Raw genomic sequence first — 27,685 nt, forward strand, 5'->3', positions numbered from 1 at the left:
TCATAAAGCGTCGCCTCTGTTGCCAATTGTAGACTTCATTAAGTCCAAACAAAACCATCCAGGTCATTTTTTTTAATTGGTTTATGTATGTTATTATATGAATTGACTCTCACCTTGTGACCTTTGAACCCCGGCATCCCCATGGCACCCGGCAGCCCTGGAAAACCTGACTCCCCTGTTGAGCCCTGCAGAGGTGAAATATTACTGTGGTCTGGAAATCAATGGCTGGCATTTAAGAAAATGACACGGTTCATACAGTGTGTTGTGGTATTCCCCTAAAACTGGCTATTTATTTCTCTCTAGAAAACAGTTGGAACCATCCGGCCTTGGTTTGTAATCCAACAAGGGAGCAGAAAAAGTGTAGCTAGTAGTGGTAGTAGTAGTAGTAGTAGTAGTAGTAGTAGTAGTAGTAAAACTGGTTGGTAGAATGAGAACAAACAGACAATGGTAGCCGAGAGTGGATGTGGAGTGTCAAATACAGCAACGTGGGGACACAGCTAGAGAGAGGAAAAAAGGGAACCAGTACTGGTCCCTACACCTAATACTTTGTTCTGAAGTGACTCAGGAGTTTCTAGAGGGTTTCCGACTGGGACATGTGCTTTCTTGCTGAGGGATAAATAAGAAGATGTATACCAATGCGCATCAGCTATGGAGCTAGAGCACCAACTGCGATTAGACTAGCTTAGCATAAAGACCAGAAAGAGGGGGCTCTGTCTAAAGCAGTCTTGTATTAAGTACTTGAAAGTCATACTTGAGTAAAAGTACAAGTATCTACTGATAGGAGGGGTGATCATCTGTTACAGCAGGTGTTTCCATGACACTATCAGTTATTCAGCTTCCTCCTCTTCTTCTTTAGTTTTGGCCTATGTTTTTTTTTTGCCGCTTGGCAACAAACAGACATTACGTCACCAACTGGAATGGAGCGTGCATTAAATTGGCAATTTAGGAGCAAAGATTCGCCAAACCTGCTTTTTTCCAGTGTAACAAATTACTTCTGATTTTATTTTGTAGTAACAAGTAACTAAGATGCTTAGGGGAAATGTAGTGGAGTAAAAGTAAAAGTTTCCAGAAATATAAATAATTAGTTACATGCTGAAACTATTTCTAAAGTCTTACAGAGTGCTGCAGGAATCAGTCCTAAATCCTGAATTAGCATTTTTGCCCTTCTGGTTCCCTCGTCTCAAAGTCAATGGGTTTTTGAATGTTTTTTGTTTTTTTTGTTGTCGGATGCCTGAAATAAAGTCTGTGGTTAACTCAAGCTTAAGCGATTTACACATTTTGTTCCCAACATAAAATACATACACATTTTTAGATTTAAAAATGGCGGCTGCTAACAACTTGGTAAATGGGACGACATTATACCAAACACGCAAAATCTGTTGCAAACGTTTGCTTTTTACTTCTGTGGTGTTCCTTTGTGGAGATGAACTTGCCGAACAAAATCTCCAAGTATCATAAACATATGTTGTTGTCAAAGTAAAAAAAAACAACGGGTTGGATGAATCAGGCGCTATGATGCCCCTTGACCCCGTATATCACTGAATACACAACCGTCCGCACGTACGTAGCACTGTAAACATGATGGAAGCGGATGACAAAACTGTTGCTCATTCATTCACTGGGCTTAACAAGCATGACATGGGAAGGACTCAGCCAGCGACAGCAGGCTGCTACAGTATAGCTGTAAGAGCCAATCAGTGCCCTTGGTATAAATAGGAACCGATCTTTGGTTCCTCGGGCGCAACCCCGGAAGCACATACAGTTTTTGACCACACACACATGCACACCAACACCACAACACTACACAGGCATACATACGAGCAGTGATTTGTCTGGAAACCCAACTAAGAACATGGAAATAAATGGAACCAAAGGATTTTAAATGCAAATATGATTGGGACTTTCACTGATCAAAAAGGTAAAAAATGCGTCAATTACTCTACCCGTGGAACAGCACCTCAGGGGCTTAAAGCTTGGGCTTAGCCTCTACATTTAAAGCCAAAAAACTGTATGTGCTTCCACGTTGCACCCGAGGAACCAAAGATTGGTTCCTATTTATACCAAGGGCACTGATTGGCTCTTACAATAGCCATACAGACCTCAGAGCGTTTTCACCATATAAGACTTCTGCTCAGAGCCTAATCCAGACAGAACAGCACGCTGAATTTCAGTCTGCATGCACATTTTTTCAGTTTAAACTTGTTGAAACAGAGCAGCAGCTAATATTGGTAGTGAGAGAACAGGTTTGCGGACTGCAGAGTCTTGTGTGTGTGTGTGTGTGTGTGTGTGTGTGTGTGTGTGTGTGTGTGTGTGTGTGTGTGTGTGTGTGTGTGTGTGTGTGTGTGTGTGTGTGTGTGAGAGAGAGAGAGAGAGAGAGAGAGATCAGAAATCAAAGGAAAGCAGAGAAACCCAACAATGACAGCAAAAATGCAATGCAGATTCTCACACAAAGACTCTCACACTCAACACTGAGCTCATATTCAGGTCCAGCCCTATGTCTATTGATGGGTTCACTCATCTACCAAAAATCCATTTGAATATTTTGAAAAGGTTCTCATGGCAAATATTGATGTATGCAATTCATTCAAATTAATTATTTACAAAGCATGTAATTAATTATATTAACTGTGGACAATAATAACAGACACCCTGGCTCTCCCTCCCTCCCTCCCTGTTTCTCAGATACGTGTTAGTTAATTAGTGAGCTATAGAAGTGTCTGTAGATGGATTTTTTTTACTTTGGATGGAGCCAAGCTAGCCGTTTCCCCCTGCTAGGTAGCTAGGCTAACTACTGTTTGTCCCCACTTTAACTCTTAAAACCAGACATTTTGGTAAAAAAAAAACAATCATCTAGCGACACTAGGTATGATGTAAATGCCTATAATTATATAATTATTTGGTCGATAATCTCCGGCTCTACTCACCTTCTGGCCTGGTGGACCAATAGGACCAGTGACCCCTGGGTCTCCACCCTTCCCCTAAATAAAACACACACCACATTTGTCGGACAATACTTCTGAAGGCCTTCTGTTAAATACACTCATTCCTAAACACAAATCATATGGCTCTATTTTAACCATTACAAAGACCAGCACACCGATCAGTGCGAGCATATCAGAGTGTGGTTGCATGCTGTGCAGAGGGCAGCATGCACAAAATGTTGTCTGAAGTGGAATATAAATCACAGCATGTGGTGATTAATCACTATGCTCTTAGCCAGTCACGTTACTGGTCTCTTCCTGGTTAAACAACTGTGTCAGTCACACAAGGTATGACAGTGGTGGTTCAAAATCTGTCTGAACGAGAGGGGGACCAGACGTATCTGCCAGAACTAATAAAACATGAGCTTACAGATTCGTCTGGTTCCCAGGCTAGTGTCCACTTTGAGTAGAACTCGCAAAATCAATCAATCGCACTGTTGATAAAGCAAAATGTATTTATTATTAAACCTTTATTTAACCAGGTAAGGCCGATGGAGAACAAATTGTCATTTGCAACGATGACCTGGCCAAGACAAAGCACAAACGTTAAACATTAAATACGCAAAATATAAACGTACAAAATACAGTCAAGAGTCTACCAAAAATACAGGTCGAATATATTCAATAAACAGTTTGTGCAATGTGATGTCTAAGTAGTATGGCAGTAATGCAATACAAAACAATAGTCCAAGTAAAAATACTGAGGGTAGTACATATATACAGTTTATATATATATATATACTATATACAGTTTGTGCAGATGGAGTAGTGCAAAAGAGCATTAAACATTAAAGTGCTCATATTATGCTCATTTTCAGGTTCTACTACTACTACTACTAGCCAGTCAGGAGCAGAGTATGAGGGCGTGCTCTGACAGTACCTAGGTAAGGACTACTAGCCAGTCAGGAGCAGAGTATGAGGGCGTGCTCTGACAGTACCTAGGTAAGGACTACTAGCCAGTCAGGAGCAGAGTATGAGGGCGTGCTCTGACAGTACCTAGGTAAGGACTACTAGCCAGTCAGGAGCAGAGCATGAGGGCGTGCTCTGACAGTACCTAGGTAAGGACTACTAGCCAGTCAGAAGCAGAGCATGAGGGCGTGCCACACTAGCAGATAGGTGAGCATTATAACGTGTGTTCCAAAGTGACCCACGTTTGTCTCTAGTAAAGGCTGGACTACAACAGAGCTGTTTGGAGCAGTTTGTGAACAGTGTTTTCTGTTGGAGATGGTAAGTCCCTTTGGGGGGGTAGGGGGGGGACTTTGGGCTTTTTCACTTTGTAAACCTATAACATGCACAAAAAAGATATATAACACAATATAGGAAAGGGAAAAAGCCAAAAAGCATAATATGAGCACTTATAGCACTGCCTGATAGGGATGTGTTAAAAAAAGTGTTTATTTAGGCTGTATGTTTATTTATCTATTTATGTTTACTTTGATCGATTTACTGAATTGTCAGGTGCCATTTCTCTTTCTCAGCACACTGTCAACGACCACATGTTCACCTTCATAAGCATGAAATTCAAATCGTTCACTCACTCTCCTGCCATCTGCATGTCGCGCATGCTGTGCCCTGATTATACAAATTCCAAAGGGACAGGAAATCTGCATTTCAAGGTCAGGGAAATATGAAAATGCCCCTTGTGCTAGTCTTTGCAAAAAGGGGCACTCCACTGACTTTACAGATAAGGATTAGTTTATTTGGTATTTTTGCAGTTTGGGGGCTAAAAGTCAGGATATTACAGTCTCTGCTTCTTTGATTTTGACCATTTTTGTTCACTTGTCTCTTGCAAATCCCCCAACTTTACAAAAGATAGCAATAACGAATCACTGGAGTACCCTTTAAATCTCTAACTAACCCCCTAATTATGTAAAATACTGTTACCCTCACTTTGCATAAATGTCTAAAAGAGTCAAACTTAAACTTGTTCTTTGAACGAGAGAAATACAAGTGTACACACATCAACAGTCCGAATATGAGCCGTCCTTGGCAGAATAGCATATATCACATATTTAGAAACACCTACAATTTGCCTCCCTCTCAGCAAAATGCAGTTTTCTCTACGGGAACATCAACATAACAGGGAGGGAGGGTAAGCATTAGAACAGGCTGAGAACAGCCGAGCGGCTGGGGAGCAGCAGGCCATTAGCATAATAACTAATTATAACGTTCAACGCACAGACCTTGGGACCATCTTGGCCAATCTCTCCGGGCGGCCCCCGGGGGCCCTGGATTCCCTGGACGGAGAGAGAAATTGGGGGAGAGAAGGGAAAGGAGAGGGAGGGCAGGAAAGGGAAAAGGGAGGAGAGGAGTGAGAGGGAGAAAGAGAGCGAGAGAATGAGATGAAAGAGACAGGAACGGTGCTTTGGGCTGAATGTGACAGAGTGCGTGACGGCTTAGTCAGGAGGCACTGAGGGAGAAATGAGATGGCTCAGGCGCACACATACACATACACACACACACACACACACAAATTCATGCACGTCCACACTTTGTGCGCGCAAACACACACCAGTTTGCATATTGAACAGAGCATTGTGCTGTATCAAGAGCCCAGCTCTATCTTCCCACATGCCTTCACCAGAGAAACACACACACAAATAAATATACTTTCCAGTAATCTGTTTGACTGTAAGAGAAAAAAGGTAATATTTTCAATAAAAAAAGCCAAACCATAAAAATGTGAGTATCATTGTCAATGTACTATTGTTGCCCAAATCAGTATATTTGTTGTTTCTTTTGTTGATTCAGCTCCTAGAATGCCCCTAATATGAATACCAATCAATCCCAATTCCAAATTTCACATATAAACATATTTGCTTGAGTAGTGTATGTACATCCCAATATATATATATATATATATATATATATATATATATATATATATATATATATATATATACACACACACTACCGGTCAAAAGTTTGGGGTCACTTGGAAATTTCTATTCCACTCCATTATAGACAGAATACCATCTGATCTGAGTGGGTGGCTGATCTTTAATGCAATATCTACATTGCCCATTATCAGCAACCATTCATCCAATGTTCCAAAGGCACATTCTGTTTACTAATCTGATATCATTTTAAAAGGCTAACTGAGAAAACATTGGATAACCTTTTTGCAATTATGTAAGCACATAATGTAATCTGAAAACTGCTGCCCTGGTTAAAAAAACAATGCAACTGATCTCAGCTGGTATTCTGTCTATAATGGAGTGGAATGGAAATTTCTGACCGGTTGTGTGTGCATATATATATATATATATATATATATATATATATATATATATATATATATATATAATATATAATATATATATATATTTATAATATATAAAAACTCTATTAAGAAAAAAGGCACCCACACACTAAATAGAGGTCTTCCTTATATAGACTTCACCTAATTCCAACCAGGTGTGAATCCCAGCTGAAGGCCTTTTATCAACCTTCCATTAGCTAAACCCGTCAGGCTTTCCATTCTCACATGCCACACCACATGACCACATTATAAAGGTGGCAAATGTAACACTCCAAATTCTTAGTAATTTTCAAAGGCAAAAAAAGGGATCACCCTCTGTTCTCTTTGTATACATATTTTTACCCTAATCCACATGGACACAGATTCAACATGTGGAGAAATCCAAAGCCTGTCAAGGTACGGTTGCTAAGCTAAGATTGGATAACCACTTGTGAAAAGGCTGCCTTTCTCCCTTTTCACTAGGCCCTGTTCCCAAAATTAATACTGTTTTGTGTCTGCTTAATCCTTAATTTTAGTGTAATGTTTGTTTATTTGCTACTTTATCATTTACCTGTTTGCTTTATGGGTTCATAGTATTTTGCTATGGTTTTTCCTGTGATCAGTGTATTCAGAGGGTCTTGTTTCTTTGAGGTATTTGATTGCACTCTATTGATGTATATGTAACTGATATCGAATTGATATGGAGGTTTGTGTTGTAAATATTGTAAATAATTTGTACACGTTGACGTAATTGATGGCTCAACCTGGGGTTCACAGTTGGGTCGAACCATGTGTATGTAGACCTTCTTGGTTACATATATAATAGTACATATATCATTTAGAAATGAAAGGTTTCAAAGATTAAGGGTTGAAATATATGCATGGACATTTGCATCTGAACATTTTACGCCCTTTCAGTTGGTACTTTAACACAATCCATTTTTAAACTTAATAGTTTGCTGCGGAAACACAGTGATTGTAACAATATGGGAAAATAAAATACACAAGTTAAAGCAATAAGAAACCATTTACAATACATACAATACAATGTAATGTTAACCATGAGTATGTACATATGAAAGACCATGGCTGGGTCAAACTAACTGTCAAACAGTTAGTTTGACATCTATGTATGGTTATTAATTGTGGTTGCCTAGATACAAGGGGTGGCTCATCCTACTTCCTCCTCCTGACTCTATATGTGTCTGTGTCTTAATGGGTGTCAGATAAGTCAGAGAACCACCCACTGCAGGCAGAATGTCATAGCAGTGTTCTGTTCTACTGACAGGAATAGAAAGAGGGGGTTGAAGACAAAAATATGAAGCTTGTGGTTGTGGAAAGGTAGTCTCGCTTTGCCAGACCCTCCTCCAAAGCACACTGAAGGAGGGTCTGGCTACTCCACATAGCATTCAGGGATGGGAGGAAAACGTGCTCTGGTTTAATGGCATTTCTTTAAACCCATAAGAATCGTCATGGGCGGTGATAAACTCCGGACAGAGCTGCTGCAAAAACTCAGATTGGACAGATAGTCTAGCTAGCTGTCTGGATTTACCCTGCAGAGATCTGAGGAGCAGTTAACCATAGTCTTCAGAAATCCACCAGAGGTTAGAACGCCAACACAGAGGAAGAGGAAGGTAACAGAAAAGACATGCAGCACCGGAGCAATCCTGGAAGTGGAACGCGAAGGATATAGACTAGTGGAAAGATGACCTCTGTGCACTTAGATCTTTGCAGCAGGCTACACCAGCTTTTAGCTGTTTTTTTTATCAAGGCCTTATATGCCAAAGAGAAAGTATGAGTTGGATCAGGATACAGAAAAAAATACAAAATCAGTTTCTGTTTTATATGTAAATCCATGGCCATCAAAATGTGTCCTTTAATGTATGTTAAAGTAAATGCCTGTCCATTCAGTGTCCTCTCATCTATCTGTAATGTCACACTTTGACCACGAGAGGGCGGCAGAGATACAGACATATTGTCCAATGATCACCATGGTGGTCTGTGTATTCACAGTGCTCTGCTGTAATTGCATCTGGCTGTGTGTAATCTTGTTTACCAGAGGGGGGTGCCCTGACTGTGTGTACAGCCGTAAACCCACACACACTCATTTGACTTCTAGTTCTAAATTAACAGCCAATCACCAGCTTAATGGCATTGCAAAGTAAATCAAATGGACTCATATGGCGCCTGGGCTAAATTAATGATCCCATTATGAGCCCACTGCAGAGACAGTAATGTGAATTGTAGTCTTGGAGCTAAGGCTACATTGCTCAAAGACAAATGTGAAAACAGGTGGACCCTGTTTTCACATTTTCACAATTTGGAATATGCTGTATATGTTTCGATCCCATAAGGATTTAATGTGGGCCAAGTAGGCATGCAGGATCTGTACCATGATCAGTCGTGGCAAGCCTTTGTGAGCTGATTGTATGGGCCCCTTCTAGGTTTCTTGGACAAGGTAACATTTGACCAAATGTCCCTCTTCCACTGCCAATTGGGACAATAGTCAATAGCCTTTAATTACTCAAGATTTGTTTTGGGCAGGGGATTTCTTTACAGTTTTCTCCCAATTTGGAATACCAAATTCAGAGACATGTGCTACCTCCATGTGGCCAGCTGCTTCTTTTCACCTTCCAGCAAAGAGCTTCACTGTGCTCAAGGCCTCAATATGCTTCCACCAAACTAGGTCGTGGGATGTCCCTAATAGACTTAATAGGCCGTGTCTAAGAGCGTTTATAGTGTTCCAAATGCTCACTTTCTGACAGCTTTTCCCTATTTCATAGTGTTCATTCGGTTGTATACACAAAATGTGACGGAAGTAACAGTACAATTTTTTTTTTTAAACAGAGACATTGAAAGAAAAGTTCAAGCCGTGCTTAATTTTAACACCTTTGCACACATGGCCACTTGCTGCACTAAGTGGGCTTTCATAGAGTTACAAAAACTATGTATTCCTCATTCAGAAGGGGGTTTCAGATGCTGTTTGATGATCTGAAAAGCACTTAGCATACTGAAACCTTAATGCATGGAATGTACATGCTAAAGTGCCTCGACACTCACTAGTACAGTAACAGGTGACATGAACCCATGCAGCAATTGTGTTTGCTGAAACAAATGATGTACAAATACTGGGAATCATCACTGAATCATTTCAGCATGTTGAAGAAAACTGAAGAGTGATGATGTTGTACCAACCAGAGTTCCATTTAGTCCAGGTGGTCCTTGTGGCCCAAGCAAGCCTCTCTCTCCCTAAAAATACATTCAAGAACAGAAAATAAACAACTGAAGGGAATGAATTGAATTCACCAACCATTCTGACAAGTTCCTTTCAGTCAGATCACATTTTACCTGATGTCCCTTTGGGCCAGCTTCGCCAGGAGGTCCCTGGACACCCTGTAGACGACACAGTAAGGGTTTGACAGAGATTATTATTATTGTGACACTGTGTCAAGATGCTGTGGTATGCAACATTCCTCATTCGAATACAATATTGATAGACCATTAAACATTCAGTGGTCTCTGTGACCATGTGTGTTCACACCTAAGTCCAATCATTGAACCTCTGCTGGATGCACACAGTGTCTGCACTGGAAGCATATAGCTATGATTGCCAATTGTCCAAGGTCCACCTACTTGCTTGTTCTGGAGCGTTCAAACATTTAACACAGTCTTCATAATCATGTTTGCTCAGTTGCCTTGAAACTGTACTGTACATTATTCTGAGCTCTTTTTGGTCTTTTCATCAATGGCCTGACGTAAGCTTGTCATCTTATTCTTAAACTGACTATATGTAACTTTTAAATGTTTCTGAAACTGTGTAATGTTCCATCTGATGATCATAAATGACATGTAACAGCAAACAAGACTAACAGTGAAAAGAATGCTAGTTTCATATAGTTTTTAGTAAGGCCCTGGTCCGATTTTTCCTGTGAAGTCACAAAATGATTTTCGGCAGGTAGATGGCGCTACAGAGCACACATTCTGACGGGTCACAGATTTCGGCGTAAGACCGGAAAAGCCTGCCTAAGTGAGTATGCAGGTAAAAGGTAGCAGGAGATTTCTTTATATAGGCCTAATTGTATTTTAATTTAATTTTAGAAGTTATCTGCTGTAGTTATGGCTGATACTGGGGCAGGGCCATGACAGAAAAGGAAATAAACAAAGAACAGCTAAAAGCTAAAAAAGAAAGTGAAAGACGACTGGCGAAACCTGAGTCACACTCGGTCGGGCTTTCAACAGATGGAGACAATTACCGGATTGTAAATGATTTAACACCGACTCCGAATTGGCCCTCAGGTATGTAATATGTCTATTTAATTCATAAACTAACTTCAGATTACGCGATGTGGTTGTCCAAAGGAGCCGCTAGAATTAACACAAATTGAAAGTTACAAATAGCCACTTTGTGTGTCCATCGTCCTACAGACAATTGATATGCACATGGCTTATTTCAAGACATGCTATTAGAGGTTACACACTTCTGAAAACTAAAGGCAACTGAGTGGGCTGTAAAACAAGGCTGACAGACAGACATGGAACCATACAGTGTGGCGTTGTGTGGCAGTACAGGTTTTTGTGCTTTCTGCTGCAGGATATAATGGATGCAAAGAAAGTTCCGCAATTCATTTATGTGAAATTTGTCACTGTTTATTGCATGTGCTTTTAATGATTAAAAAACTCTTTTCGGTAATATCTAAATGCTTTTTTAAATTGCTGGTGTTCCTTTTAATATCTTTCTTTTAAAATTTGAAATCCTCCTCAAACAGATTGATGGAAATATCCAATTATGTGCACCAATGTTAAGAGAAGTGTCTGTTACTATTTTTGTGTCTTGGCAAGTAGATCCCCACAATTTGGAAACTGTCTTTAAACACAGGAGATGGTACTGATATAAGTTCATTAAGTAAATATGAATAGGGGTTACAGTATGGTATGTCCTGTCATCTAATGCATCAGCTAACAGATGTTAGACTATGATCTAGGAAAAGTTAAAGGCTTTGGCTCTGTTAAAGTCTCCCTCCCTGTTATACAAATCCAAATGGATCATACTGGAGGATCAACGTGCTTTGGGTTCAGACTATGTGAACCTGCACTGATGATTCCACTACAGATAAGCTTGCTGTGTGTGTATGTGCGATAAAGTAAAATAAGTGATATGCTCTGGGTTTAAAGTAGTCTGATGGATCCGGATATCAGTGGGTGTCTGACACGGTGGCTTTACCTCAGTAACAACATCGGGGCTTTTTCTCTAACATCACGACAACTTCCTGTGTACTCTGTCTTCCTTTCTGAGTCTGTTTGTCAAAGATATCAGTCAATGTCACATTTTAATCTCAGAAAAGCCAAATAGACAATTTTAATTCAATCCAAATGGTTTGTCAGATCATGGCAAGGTGATGTGGAATGAATATTAGATTTCAGTGTGGATTGACTGGGATTAAAACTAAACTATTAACACTGATTCAAGTTCTGTGCCTTTTTAGGTTCTTGGTGGTGATGGTGAAAGTGATTGAGATATGAGATGCATCCGTTTCTCTGGAGAAAACATGAGCACCGATCAGGGTGATAGCAAATAATTCACATTAGAGTGACGGGGGCCCTGCATCATAACATTCGTCTTACTCATCCATCTCTCATCAGCATACCCGCAAGTCTGTGGATGGATAGGGATACATGATCTGTCTTTAGCAGATCCCGGTTATCGAGACAGCGTCATACCTTCACCCAGAGGTGAGCAGAGGGCAGAACAGGAGAGGGTAGGACGAAAGATGAGGTAGGGAGAGGAGAAAGTAACAAAGAAGACTTTCAATTTGGGATTGAACAACAGCTGCGCCGGACTAATGTCATTGGAAAATACTGTAATACCAAATGCCATCAAGTCTAAAACAATTCACACAAGAGAACCCAACCAAGCATTTAGTCCTATATGTTGTAAGGTCAGTCTAACAAGCTTTAAAAGCGTATCATTCTTTGCTGCTTACAAGCTGAATTCCAGTTTCAAATAACAATCAATTTGGCAAATCATTGTTAAATATGGCTAAGATTGCTACCATGTTATTGAACTGGAAACAAGCTTATGTACAGTACAGGCCAAAAGTTTGGACACACCTTCTCATTCAATGTGTTTCCTTTTTATTTTCATGACTATTTACATTGTAGATTCTCACTGAAGGCATCAAAACTATGAATGAACACATATGGAATTATGTACTTAATAAAAAAGTGTGAAATAACTGAAAACATGTCTTATATTTTAGATTCTTCAAAGTAGCCACCCTTTGCTTTTTTATTAATAAGGAAAAACTTCCACTAATGAACCCTGACAAAGCACACCTGTGAAGGTAAAACCATTTCAGGTGACTACCTCATGAAGCTCATTGAGAGAACACCACGGGTTTGCAGAGTTATCAAAAAAGCAAAGGGTGGCTACTTTGAAGAATCTAAAATATAAGACATGTTTTCAGTTATTTCACACTTTTTGTTAAGTACATAATTCCATATGTGTTCATTCATAGTTTTGATGCCTTCAGTGAGAATCTACAATGTAAATAGTCATGAAAATAAAGGAACACATTGAATGAGAAGGTGTGTCCAAACTTTTGGCCTGTACTGTAATATATATATATATATATATATATATATATATATATATATATATATATATATATATATATATATATATATATATATACAGAGATGGGAAGTAACGAAGTACAAATACTTCGTTACTGTACTTAAGTAGATTTTTTGGATATTTCTACTTTACTTTACTATTTTTTTTTGTGGCGACTTTTTACTTTTACTCCTTACATTTTAACACGAATATCGGTACTTTCTAGTCCTTACATTTTTAAAATTGGCTCGTTACTTTAGTTTTGTACAAGAGGTCGTAATGTCGGAGAATAGCGCGGACACGCGCCTCACACCGCGAGCGGGCGCGTGCGCCACACAGAAAAAAGTGAGAAAAAAGAAAGAGAGACCGCTGTCCGGAGGATAATCAGTTGAGATGGTGTGTGTGCGTCCTTGAGAACTGTAAGTAGTATAACTTATGTTGTCAGTTCATGTAAGCCTGTTGTTGTATTGGTCTATAGTTCCTGCACAGTTAAAGTAGGTTAGCTAGTGATTTAGTTGTTTGTGTTCTTCACCTGTTAGCTAGGTTTCACGTTGCTTGTAAAGCATCAAAAGAGAGAAGTTGTCTCTGTCCGTGTTTTACAGACACACCTGGGGGGGGGGGCGAAGTTTGAAACCAGCATCAGCTTTAAATACGGTCCTAATCTAGTCCTCACTAGTAAGTTTCAAATAATTTCACTGGAGTTACCGTTATTATTTTTCACGTGATCAATACCGAATTCAATCTAATTGGATGGGAATATACTGTAGGCTACGTTGCATGTAACGCACCACTACAAGACGACTCGACAGATTCGGCCGCATTCTGCATTCATTTGCGGCAAATAATTGCAGCTTGATGGTGGTAACGTTAGCACTAGTAGTATGGAGATGGGCTAGGAGGCATCAAGTATGACTCCTGGCCAATGTGCTGTGTAACTCTAAAAGTATGGGGAACTTCTTAATTAATCTATGTTTAGTAACTTTGCATAGTAGCTTTGCATAAAAAGTGGTTGTCATTCGCAAGGCTACTTTTACTTTTATACTTTAAGTACATTTCAAAGCCTGTACTTTGTTACTTTTACTTAAGTAAAGAAGTTAAATCAGTACTTCTACTTTTACCAGAGTATTTTTTAACACAAGTATCTGTACTTCTACTTAAGTACGGGAAGTGAGTACTTTTGCCATCTCTGTATATATATATATATATATATATATATATATATATATATATATATATATATATATATATATATATATATATATATATATATAGTGGCACTGCAAAGGGTTCTCATGTCCTTGGGAAAAAAAGGTGTTGCTCGTAGCTTAATGAGTTAGTAATTAAATTGTGTAGCTAGCTAGCTTGATCGCTAGCCAGAGCGTAAGTTTACCAGTTGTATCAACTGCTGAGTTATATAAAATCAATATGATATCTTCCTTCTATTGGGACTGTCTGGGTCTCTAGTGGTTTAATGTAACTAATTACATTTACTTGAGTATTTCTATTTTATGCTACTTTATACTTCTACTTGACACCATCTCAGAAACAAATATTGTACTTTTTACTCCACTCCACTTTGACAGCTCTAGTTACTTTGCCGATTTACAATGTAGAATATTAATACAAAATACAAGCCAACTAATACATAATGATGTAATATTATAGATTAAGCTACATAAAACAAAAAAGTACATACAATAATAAGTCCCACCTATATCAGCTACAGCATTAAAGTGATGAAAACATGAATGCATCAATAATTATAATTTAGTAATATAATATAGACCTACATGATTGTGAAATGCCATTCTGCATAATGAGTACTTTTATTTTTGGTACTTTGATGCCAACACTTTTGTACTTTTACTTCAGTATAATTTTGAATGCAGGACTTACTTATTGGGCAATGGTAAATACATTCACTTTAGAGTTCTGCAAATTTGGAATAACATGGCACATTTACTTCACCTCTATGAGCGGATCCACAGATTTTCACGATGCTATCAAAATTAATGAATATTGTCTCAAACTTTCACTTACAGTGTCACAGTGATGAAGCCACTCCCTGTTTATTATATAGTGCATTGTTTTTACTGGACAGCATTTTATTTTAATGTATGAATTCTGAGTGCGAATTTTTGAAGGATACAGTGTCTTCAAAAAACACCCAAATGGGATGAAAAAAGTAGTGCCTTTAAAGTAGTGAATTTAAAGTAAACTTTTGATTGTCTAACATATAGGGAGTGAATAAGTGGACGAGGAAGTGATTTCGAACACAGCGACTGTTTTAAATGCTAATGTGACTGGGCCTCTAGTGTGACATTTCAATAAATTGCCTGCACCTTTTTTTCATCTAATCCAAAATCAGATTAGAAGACCCGTAGCGGCAGTGCACCCCTTGTTTGCCCAAAGAAGTTTGAACAAAAAGATTGAGTCAATCTGGACATTACAGGTGTGCACTGGAGCTCTTGTGGGATGACTGTCATCTATCTATCAATATCTCTGTGCATTTAGGACAAAGATAGGGCCAGAACATGTTAAGCCTAGCTTAACACAAATTGTAGCACACAAAAAAAAACTAGCTTTGTTTCTTTTTTTAAAAGAAATTAAAAAAAAAAGTGTGATTTGGTATAGGTTTAAAACATCTGAGCATCACTTGCTATCATATCATCATTCCATATAGTATACCAGATATTAAATGTGCCTGGCCATCCTCTGATACTTAAAGTGCTCATATTATGCTCATTTTCAGGTTCATAATTGTATTTAGAGGTTGTACCAGAATAGGTGTACATGGTTTAATTTTCAAAAAACACCATATATTTGTTGTACTGCACATTGCTGCAGCTCCTCTTTTCACCCTGTGTGTTGAGCTCTCTGTTTTAGCTACAGAGTGAGACATCTCACTTCTGCTTGGGCTTTTTCACTTTGTAAACCTATAACGTGCACAAAAAAGATATATAACACAATAAAGGAAAGGGAAAAAGCCAAAAAGCACAATATGAGCACTTTCAAGACATCAGCTCTAACCCTGCTTGTAGAGAGGCAACAAACCCATATTATAATACAGTATTACAATATTTGTTTGGATCATTTCAGCTTTGCTCATCATCCTTCATTCAGGGATGCATTTGTGACTACATACATATAGGCATTGTTTGCCTGGTTGTGTCTATGTTTGATGATCAAACACACTCAAATGAACACAGAGACCGTTTAATGCAGCCTCTGTTACAAGGCAATAACAAGCGGGACAATGTCATATAGTAAAACTATTTACAATCATAAAACCTGCATTCACAGTTTTTGTTTCCCAGTATTCCATGCAAACATCAGCTTGATTGAGAAGGCAGGGTTGGGTTTTGGGATGCAGTGGGGAGCTGCTCTGCACGCGACGCTGTCTGCTACTGTGGACCTGTGAAGGTCTGTGTGTGTTCACATGCACATGTAAACATGGGAGTCCACAGTATTTTGTACAGCGTGTGCAATCTACATCCAGACAAACTGGGTGTCTGGATATCAGTACTGAAAACTGTGTAATTAGAAAAGACAGAAAAAAACAAGTCCCCTAGTTTGTGTGTTTGTGCACATCTGTACGTGTGCTTTGCTGTAGACACTACCTCCTATAAAGTGGATTTTAAAACAAATATCACAGGATATCCAGATATGGCCTTGTTCTATAAAAAAATAAGGTCAACGAGTTTTTTTCTATTAGGTTTAACTGATTTTTTTTACAAACCATTCTGCTTCCAGTATGGATAGTTAGTTAGTCATAACGACCTAATAAGAAAGCATGGACTGCAAAAAATAGAACATTTTGCCATATTAATTAATTTCTTTCGGCAGTTAATCGAGCCTGACTGCTCATTGCCCTTGCATGTATGCGTGTGTGTGTGTGTGTGTGTGTGTGTGTGTGTGTGTGTGTGGGCAGTGAGTTTACTAGCAGACAACACTGTGTAAAAGTGACAATGAATCCGAGCTCTCATGTTTACGTCCTGATTACTCTGTCCTTGAAATCTTTATGGGACCATTTAAAAACAAGTTGCTTGTTATATCTACAGAATGCTGAGTTAACAGGAATTGTGTTTTGTAAGCAGTCTGCCTCTGCATTCATCAGGAGCTATAACACTGAGCACTTTGTGAATTATGCTCTAACAGTCTATATTGCTACATTGATCTGTCATCATAATTTGTTTCTGACTTGTAATCGCTGCATATTCATTACACAGAAGTGTTTTAGCTTCAATATCAAATAACTGAAGCCTTCAACCCCTGACAGATATCACACATTGTAAAATCACTTCATGCAGCATTCTGTAATCAGTATCAACTCACCGGGGCGCCTTGAGCTCCAGCTGCTCCAGCAGTACCGCTGAATCCCTTCTCTCCCTGAGGACACAAAACACACATGGGTAGCCTTTACCTTACAAGTGGTGTTGTGATGAGTCCCGCAGGGTAGCATTGGTCTTACAGTATCTGATCATCATCATTTATTCACATATTCCTGTGAAAGAAGACACAACTGAATAGAGCATAAGAGTAAAACTAGGGATGCACCGATATGAAAATGTTAGCCGATACCGATAACCAATATTTAACAATGTCAATATGATCTGTATAAATAAGTTTCTATGACAATCATATTTTGTACACGGTGAAAAAAAACGTATAATCATTGAAATTAAAAAAGTTAGTCTTTTCTTTAGTTGCAAAACATTTGGAATAGCCCATACATCATAGATGTACCACATTTGTTTCCCTCCAAAGTCACAGGGACACCATGAAAAACGCAAGGAACTAAAAGTGTTAGTTTTTTCTTACTTTTATAAATTGTGACAAGTGTAAAACTTAATGAAAGTCCAGTTTAAAGGAGAAATCTGGCCCATAATGAACCTAGGGGTTAATAACACGTGTACCGAGTCGACCGTTCTCTGGGATATGTTTTCATGCTAATCGAATGTGACCAGCTTATAACAAAGTGTGATGCTATTTTGAGCCTTGTTAGAGGTATAGAAATAGCGATTTCTTTTTATTTATGATGATGATAAGGTAATTAGTGGTTTGTGCTAAAACTGGTCACATTCGATTAGCAACACATGTTATTAAACCCTTTTTCCTTTAAAGAGATTTCTCCTTTAACTCACATCTGTGAAAAAGCTTGGATCATTATAAAGTATCTATCTATCTATCTATCTATCTATTAATAAATAGGGTTAGGGGTAGCTATTCTAATGTAATATAAACAAAAGTCAGTCAGTTGTAATGAGAGAACATAATTGTTAATTTGAATATTTAGCATTTGCAAATTTGAAATATGTGCAACATTTTTTTTTAGACATTGGTTCAGTAAAGATCATGTGAGGGACACCTGGGATGGCTCCAATTACCAGCTTCTGCAGTCTTTAATTGTGAACATTGCTCAACGGAGACAGACTCATTTTAAATTTAAAACCTAATGCAATATTTTTCTTTACTATTGTTAAAGGCGGTGGTTTTAACAAGTGTACACTATGCAAAAACATACTTGTACAGAGGACTGCGGTCGTTTGGATTCATACACTGCATTACAAAGTTTGGCACTTTTGCTCGTTTACCTGGAAATCCTTCTTATTGTATCATACTGTATGTAAGTCACACAGGAAAACTCCATTTGTCCGTGCTACTAGCATCTAAGGGAGTTGTTTGGATATGGCGTGTCGTGAGTTTATCTGTGGCAGTGATACTGACGCATGAACACCAGGCGAGTCCTGTGGTCAGAGATCTTGCAGTGAGGCGGCAGCTTGTTAAATCAGAAATGAACAGCAACAAACAAACACATTTTAAGCCACAACGCAACACACAAGACACCAAAATCCACTGCTTGGTTTTCCTCTAAGACCTCTCTTACTGGTTAACTATGTTTGTTGAAAGAATTACGACGCAAGTGGTATGTGAACGTGTTCCAGTTTGACCCGCGGTAATACACTGCCACTGGCGATGAACATGTATAACAAGCTGTAAAATATATTCTGGTACTGCAAGCCATTCATTTGTTAAGTTACATGATATTCCCAGTATGTATATATATATATCAAAATCAAACTTGATGTTGTAGTGTCCCAACATACACACCACTTCATATTTTCTCTGGCTTTTGTGGACTCACAAATCATCATAAACACCAGCTTTGGTTAACAGTATATTTAAGCCATCCATTTAATGTTGTTGCAGTTTTTAAGTTTTTTTTTTTGGGGGGTCGGGTTCATGTTAAAAAATAAGGTTTCTCATTCCAACATGTTATCTCTTGAATTCAATGTGTTTCGTAGATCCATAAATAAATCAAACATGAAAAATGAATATCTCGGGGTGTTCAGTTCTCTCCTGTTTCTCTGGATTGGATATCTGCACTCTGAAACTAGCTTACTAGCCAGCTAGCAGGTATGCACCAGACTAAAGCTAGCAACCTAGCCTGCTATGAATTAATAAAGCGGGCTAACGCCAGCTGGCTCAATGATTTAAACTTGCATGCTAAGATCTTAATGGTATAAGCGATGCCAAACCATGACTCATCCTAGACCTCAGTCCCCGCTGACATTTTGTTACATGTTACACCACACACCTGGTTCGTGAGGCGCATTCCTAACCAGGTGACCAGAGCTGCTCTGGCTGAGTGGACACTGGGGACTTTATTGATGCATTTAAAGTACAATTTGGTTATTGAAAAATGTGATTAATCATTTCAAATGGCTCTTATAATATGCATAATATTTTGTATTGCCCCAATAACCACCAAGCCAACTGGCACCTAATGATACTACTGGTTCCTATTGGTGCTCAGTTGAGTATTTCTGTCAGCGGGACGGTGTATGTGGGATTGAGTCAAATAAACTACAGTGTGTGTGTTCATGGTAATGAAACAGACAGCACAGAAAACATGATGACTTTCAGATCTTGTGAATTCAACTTAAATGTAGTCATGTATATTCATGTATGTTCTTATGTGAAACTCTGCAGGTCCTCTGAGGAAAACTCTCCACAGGATTCCCAAACTGTCTGTGCATTATGAATGAGAGAAAACAAATGTAGTAAATTGTGACTGGACATGATAGTCAAAGCCTCTAACACGGCCAGCTATTATTGTATGATAATGTATTCTTTGTGATACCACCCCATCCAAGTGCACCACAGGTGCCTGGCCATGAAACTACTAAAAGTGCATTTGGCACAGAGATGGCAAAAGTACTCACTTCCCGTACTTAAGTAGAAGTACAGATACTTGTGTTAAAAAATACTCTGGTAAAAGTAGAAGTACTGATTTAACTTCTTTACTTAAGTAAAAGTAACAAAGTACAGGCTTTGAAATGTACTTAAAGTATAAAAGTAAAAGTAGCCTTGCGAATGATAACCACTTTTTATGCAAAGCTACCTGGACCACACACGTTACTAGAGTGCAAGATGAGAAACTTCAGTGGACATAAAAACCAGGCTCTTTATATGCCATGGTCTACATTTTAAATGGATGTCTGCCAAACATCACATATATGATTATTGTTACAGAGACTGGGACTCCAGCTTAATAAGATTCTGACTGATTAGCAAGATATGAATTAAATTGTGATTCTGTGAGAATTCACAGATCCAGTTTCTCTTTTTTAATCGTCCCCTTAACATTTAAAGGAATCTACATGTATGTGTGTGTGCTCAAATATAGAAAGAAAATAAAGGACACAATATGAATTACTAAACATAGATTAATTAAGAAGTTATACTTTTAGAGTTACACAGCACATTGGCCAGGAGTCATACTTGATGCCTCCTAGCCCATCTCCATACTACTAGTGCTAATGTTACCACGATCATGCTGCAATTATTTGCCGCAAATGAATGCAGAATGCGGCCGAATCTGTCGAGTCGTCTTGTAGTGGTGCGTTACATGCAACGTAGCCTACAGTATATTCCCATCCAATTAGATTGAATTCGGTATTGATCACGTGAAAAATAATAACGGTAACTCCAGTGAAATTATTTGAAACTTGCTAGTGAGGACTAGATTAGGACCGTATTTAAAGCTGATGCTGGTTTCAAACTTCGCCCCCCCCCCCAGGTGTGTCTGTAAAACACGGACAGAGACAACTTCTCTCTTTTGATGCTTTACAAGCAACGTGAAACCTAGCTAACAGGTGAAGAACACAAACAACTAAATCACTAGCTAACCTACTTTAACTGTGCAGGAACTATAGACCAATACAACAACAGGCTTACATGAACTGACAACATAAGTTATACTACTTACAGTTCTCAAGGACGCACACACACCATCTCAACTGATTATCCTCCGGACAGCGGTCGCTCTCTTTTTTTTCTCCCTTTTTTTTCTGTGTGGCGCACGCGCCCGCTCGCGGTGTGAGGCGCGTGTCCGCGCTATTCTCCGACATTACGACCTCTTGTACAAAACTAAAGTAACGAGCCAATTTTTACAATGTAAGGAGTAGAAAGTACCGATATTCGTGTTAAAATGTAAGGAGTAAAAGTAAAAAGTCGCCACAAAAAAAAATAGTAAAGTAAAGTAGAAATATCCGAAAAATCTACTTAAGTACAGTAACGAAGTATTTGTACTTCGTTACTTCCCATCTCTGATTTGGCACTGGCGACGACACACTGGGCAGATTGTCCTTGATTCGGAAAAATAGAGCGCCAGATGTTAATTTGCTTTAACATTATGATAGACATGCTTTCTAACCACTGGGGGCCACTTACAATTGAATTGAATTAAACTTGATTATTTAATTAACTTGATAAAAAAAAAAAAGCAATCCTGAAAATTCCCAGTATGGATAAAAATATGATCATGTCCCAAGATTTTCAGACAAGTAGGCAAAATAACTAAGATCTGTCTTTGACTGCGTGTATAGTCTTGAAATGTTTTTTAATTGGTTAATCCAAAACAAACGTCAGTGCTCTGCTGGCCTTCTAACATGACACCATGAGGTTTAAAGCACTTTCTTAGTGTTCTCTGCAGACACAGAGGTTACCCGATCCCACCAACATATATTTTAAGTGCAGAACTCTGCATGTTGGCAGTAAGGAAACAACTGAATTAGCTCTCCACTGCGTCTGTTTTCTTTTGAAGTGTCTCGCCGCACTACGCACATAAACCCCTAGACCTCATAATTACACAGCCAAGACGCCCACCGCGGCCCAATAAATGACAAGATGACATACATTTCTGGGTGCCTAGAACAAGAGAAAATAGACAAGTGCACTGAGATCGGCTGAATCTGTGAGCGGACTAACCTACTTCCCTCTGCCTCATATTGTTAAAGACTAAAGAGACTGCTTGACATCTCTGAGCCTAACTAGACTTGAATGAATTCTGGTAGGGGATCTAAAAGAAAAGTCTATAAAATATAAAGACAGCTAGCAGAACAATACAATATCAAAATAGAGTATATTCTTTATAACAGAGGATCAAACTAAACAGTGTCAATTGCTCAGTTACTGCCCCAAGCAAAGGAGTTCAAATATGTCAGGGGATTGTTCACGAGTGAGCGTATGATGGAACACAAAATCGATAGGTTCAATTGGCGCAGCATTAGCAGGAATAGAGATATAAAGACAGAGAGGAAACAAGGAAAGAAAGAGACAAGAAGGATCCAGTTGAGGTAGCATCTGACAAAAATTCCTCCAGGACGCCTCCCTTTAGAGTTTTTTTCTTTAAAGATTATTTTTTGGGCATAAAGGGGAGAGAGAGAGGGGGGGAATGATATGCAGCAAAGGGCCGCAGGACAGAATCGAACCCTGGGCCACTGTAGTAAGGAGTGAGCCTTAGTACGTGGGGTCACATGCTCAACTGGGTGAGCTACCAGGGCGCCCCCCTTAAGAGGTTTTTACAGGCGTCCAATTGGTAGGAGACCCCAGGGAAGACTTCGAACATGCTCAGTAGGGATTACTTTTCCCATCTGACCTGGGAACACCTTGGGTTCTGGGTCCTGGAGGAGCTGGAAGCTGTGGCTTGGGAGATGTTTCTGAGAAATGTGTCCCCCTTCAAACATAGTGACATTTATTGTACATGTCTAGGCTTGTGTTCATACAGGGTACCAGGTACCCATGACTGACAAATGCAGCACTAAAATCCTTGGTCTCAAACCTTTTGTTGGGGACAATGCGTCAATGTATCTGACCAGAAAATCATCTTTAGGAAAACCACAACTTCCACAGCCTTCTGCAGCTTCCTCCACCACCCCTACCTCCTTGTGTGCTAATCTTTTGGTATTGTTAATTTAACTAATAACTGCTCAAAGACCAGAGCCTCCTCCACCAAATCTAGATAACTATATAACCATTTGCAATCAATTTGTTGACGATAAAAGCAATTATATAGACCATATATTTCTCGCCCCCATACTTGTTATACCATGCTTTTTTTTTTCTTTCTATAATTTTTTACCCCCCCCCCCCCCCCCCCCCTTTTTCCCCCCAACCAAAAAAAAAAAAAAAAAAAAAAAATAATTCTAACCTCACATTATGTCACTACCTCAGAAAGCATGTCTCTCTGCCGTTACAAATAATGTATCCTGTGTGTTAGATATGTGTGTGTGTGTGTGTGTGTGTGTGTGTGTGTGTGTGTGTGTGTGTGTGTGTGTGTGTGTGTGTGTGTGTGTGTGTGTGTGTGTGTGTGTGTGTGTGTGTTTAGGGTTGGGGGTCTGTATGTGTCGTGGGATGTGCCTCATTTCCCTCACTCTACGTATTTACAGTTTACAGTACATAAGTAGCACAGCACCTTCTTATCACCATGATTAATCACCTCATTAAATAGTTTAATAATGGATGGATGGATGGATGGATGGATGGATGGATGGATGGATGGATGGATGGATGGGTGATGGTACAGCTATTACATGTCTTCAGTATAATGTATAGTTCTGGAAATAGATTTTATTTTGGGCATTAAGGGTTCTTAAAGTAAAAGGCCTTTTCAGCATAGAAAATGTTAGGTGTCACTTTGAACATTTTAAACTCCAACTGAAATGTCATTTAATCATTTTTGTAGTCAAAATAACGTCAACATCTACAGTGTGTTTAATTGATGGCACATAGCAAGCTGAGCCCCAGGAGGGGAATGAAAGACAAAGAAAACAAACTTGCGATACTGACACCATGTCATGGACAGAGTGTGTTGTTAGTATTATCGAGTAAGGACCACATCAGCATTAAACCGGACCCAAGTGAAACGTGGAAGTACATTTACATTCTGTTTAATGTGCTACAGTTGAGCAGCTAATTAGTTATCAACTGATGCTACCGACATTAGCAGTGCACCTTTCCCTGGTGAATCTTTGTTTGGTTGCTTATTTAAAAAGCCAGGGATTGATGAGATCCGTCCAGAAATGCTGAAAGCTCTGGGTGTGGAGGGGCTGTCTAGGATGGTTCAAAAAGAGGGACCAGAGAGTGTGAGCCAAATACAAGGGTATCACACTTCTCAGCCTCCCGTATACGGTCTACTCCAAGGTGCTGGAAAGGAAGGTTCGGCCAATAGTCGAACCTCAGATTGAAGAGATTCATTCTCACAAGGATCCTGGAGAGGGCCTGGGAGTATGCCCATCAGGTCTACATGTTTTGCAGACTGATCTCATGAAGTGGCGTATGTATGACATGCCAATTCGTATGCCATTTTGGCGTGTTATCAAGACGCATAATCGCTTTTTAGCGTGTTTATCAACGCAATTCGCCCGCCATTGACCTGCATTACGAGTGAACTTTCACCGTAGTGAGTAGTATAAAGGGACGTAAGTCAGCGGATGGGACAGGACTTTCACCCAGGAGAGATGGGATCGCGTCCCGCGTGTGGTGATTTTCAGCCGTTTTTTATTTTTATTTATTTTTTTAAGCCTTCCACAATGTTTCTTTCCTAAACCCAACTGTTTATTGTTTTCCTAAATGTGTTTTTGTCCCTTTTTTGTGTTACTAAAGCCTTTCCCTGTGTTCTTTTCCTAAACCCAACCTTTTTTTTTTCTTTTTGTTTTATACACGCGTGTGACCTTGTTCTCACGATAGTACGTCACGTTCTCGCGATAACACACAACGTGGCGACGCACAATTTTCTCATCTGTTCCTGAAGTGAGCGTCTGTTTAGTGATCTGTTTACCACATCAGTATTTTTTCTCTACCCCTGTGACCCCCCTGCGGTACATCTGTACTTTTTCTGTACAACTGATGATTTGGAGGTCTAACAGCCTGCAGGCTGAAGAGCTGTACCTTACATATGTAGTCAGGAGGTCTCGAAACTTAACTAAATTACAAGCACAGGGTTAAAAATAAACACAGTGGCTGCCCTCTGATTTGTATAATATTCCCATTTTAAACACTAAAACATCTTTCCAAAGGTCTCGTTACAGGTAACAGTTATACTACTAGTAATTCAAGGGAAGGAATATGTTATATACAGTATCTGTATCCCTCTGTCACATTGAAACCTCACACAGCTGCATCTGAAAATCCATAATTTGGGGTGTAGAAAACTCAGTGCATGATAATAAGAGACCTATACCTACCACAAGGCTGATCATCTTCAACTTGTTTCACTTGAGTGTGAAACAAGATGATGTATAGTATGTTGCTGAAAGAGAGCTTTATGTGTGTGGGAGTGTGTGATTAAAGACCATGCTGACAGCCTTAAGCCTTACACAGTATATCTAAGTTTAGGCCTCATTAACGTTCAATGGCGCTGTCGTGGATGGGCGGACATAAATTATTTACAGTCGATGAAAGATGTTTCCTCAGGCAGTGACCACACTGCGAGCTAATTTGGTTCTCCACAGATAACATCTGGATTTCCCCCCTCCGTACTTTACTATGATTGGGTGTTCTCCACCTGGCAGTTGTATGGGAACTGGATTAATGCTGGGCTTACACAGCAGTATTTACAAGCCATATTCCAATGGGACACTTTTACAATACTGTCAAAAGACATCTGTGATATTAAAAATAACACATTCATTTCACTGCTGTAGCCAGGATTTTGCAAATACTGAAGTTGAGTCCAAATCCTCCCTAAAAAATGTTTGACTAGACACCAAAAAACTTTTCTCTGATAAATTAATTCATATAATTTTCCAGTTATATTCTCTATCCCTGCATGGTGGTCTAAATGCTGTTTCAAATAATCAGCCTTAAAAACTGGATAATGTAAACTCCTCCTGAGGTCATTAAAATCCCCAAATTCCCAAAAACAATACTGAGGACGTGACCTAAGTTCTAATTTCTTTTAAGCCAACAATTAATATATGAATAAAGACCATAATTGTTTCCTGGCTGGAGAGGAAAGGCTTTGCAACAGCATTTAAAGAGGCAGTAGGTAAGTCTTATAAAACTAACTTTCTGTCATATTGCTGAAACTGACCCTATGTTCCAGTAGAACTACATGAATTATGTAATATTAAAAAAATCCAGCTCCTCTGGCACCACCTACAGCCTGTAGTGCGATTGGCAAAATTCCACCGCTCCCGGTCGATTTTCTCCAGTCAGGGCCACAGGGTGGTCTATCTGCCTGTCAATCACTGCTCAGGCACGCACACGCATATAAGAGCGTTCTCCCCTCCCCCCTCCCTGCGCACGAGCTGCAGAAAGGTTTCCCAAAACTCTGTGAATATTGGAGAGGCTTTTCAGAGGTGGCGTGAGCTCCGGGATTTTAAAGATCTGAAGAACGATGCAGACGTAGCCACATTTCTTAATATTTTTCATTGGTTATTGTAAAGTCCACAAAGCTACGTTGGTGAGGATGATAGTAACGTTAGCACAGTGGTCGGTCTGATATGATGCTGAAATGGCTGACGGTAGCCTGCTAGTTAGCATCGTTTTACTGTTTGTGAGTAAAGTTAACGTTGTGTTAGTGTTTAGTTATTGAACATGTTGTCTGACATGCCGGCAGTTCTGTCAAACTCCGTTGTGTGGGAGGGGCTTAGGAGACGGTTTGGGCTGCAGCAGAAAGGGAGGAGGGACTGAGAAGTTGTCGATGTTCAAATTTGTTGGCGAAGTCCTGGATTTTTACATTAGTCTCGCATTGCCAGACCTTCCACCACAGCACTGCAGAGGAGGGTCTGGCTAGTCCACACAGCATTCCGGGAAGGGAGAATTATTGGCATCTTTAAACCAATCACAATCGTCAAGGGTGGCGCTAAGTGCCGGACTCGGGAAGGAACTTGTTTTGGTGGAACATGTGTACGTTCAAAAGTTGTTTTAGTTGTGCAACAGAAAACTCAGATTGAACAGATAGTCTAGCTAGCTGTCTGGATTTACCCTGCAGCGATCTGAGGAGCAGTTAACCATAGTCCTCACAAATCCACCAGAGTTTAAAATTACAACACAAAGGAAGTGGAAGATAACGGACATCCAGCTGAAAAGAAGGACATCCGTCGGAATTTCCGGTTGCAACTGAGCAATCCTGTAAGTAGAACGTCATGGATATAGACATATCAAAACATCGACCAAATGGCATGGTAGGGAAAGCACTTCTTGGGCCTTATGTAGGTACAACTGCCTACGACCACTTGTTGTCATGTGACCTTAGTGTGAAACTTAAGTCACGTGACAACAAGTGGTTGTATGCAGCTCCATTCATTCCATGATAAAGACCATAAAAGACCATGTCACACTTACGAAATAGTGTTTACTGTTTATAGACAATGTAATTTAACAGTTTGATAATAAAAAATGTGAAAACACAACCTTTTTTTTAATTGAGGGGACATGGACCTAAGTATAGGTCTACAAAATCTTAGTATTGGCCCTGAAAGTATCAAGTGGTTTTGGATTTATATTCATAAAAAAAACCTTGTTCAAGTGCCTTTAAACTTAGGAAAAACAGTAAAAAAA

At 39.3% G+C, this 27,685-nt stretch overlaps 1 protein-coding gene across 1 annotated transcript in view; it reads right to left on the reverse strand.

The window, feature by feature from the left end:
• si:dkey-225n22.4 (collagen alpha-1(XXI) chain) overlaps nt 1-27,685 on the reverse strand; it is a 92,788-nt gene that overhangs the window by 20,222 nt on the left and 44,881 nt on the right. Inside the window, exons 19-24 of the mRNA XM_039789599.1 lie at nt 17,171-17,224; nt 9,571-9,615; nt 9,418-9,471; nt 5,165-5,218; nt 2,925-2,978; nt 114-185 (exon numbers count right to left, since the gene is read on the reverse strand). Of these exons, the coding sequence (XP_039645533.1) occupies nt 114-185; nt 2,925-2,978; nt 5,165-5,218; nt 9,418-9,471; nt 9,571-9,615; nt 17,171-17,224 (333 nt within the window). The remainder of the gene's footprint in view (nt 1-113; nt 186-2,924; nt 2,979-5,164; nt 5,219-9,417; nt 9,472-9,570; nt 9,616-17,170; nt 17,225-27,685) is intronic.

This window comes from Perca fluviatilis, chromosome 22 (assembly GCF_010015445.1).
Source record: "Perca fluviatilis chromosome 22, GENO_Pfluv_1.0, whole genome shotgun sequence".
Classification (NCBI taxonomy): domain Eukaryota; kingdom Metazoa; phylum Chordata; class Actinopteri; order Perciformes; family Percidae; genus Perca; species Perca fluviatilis.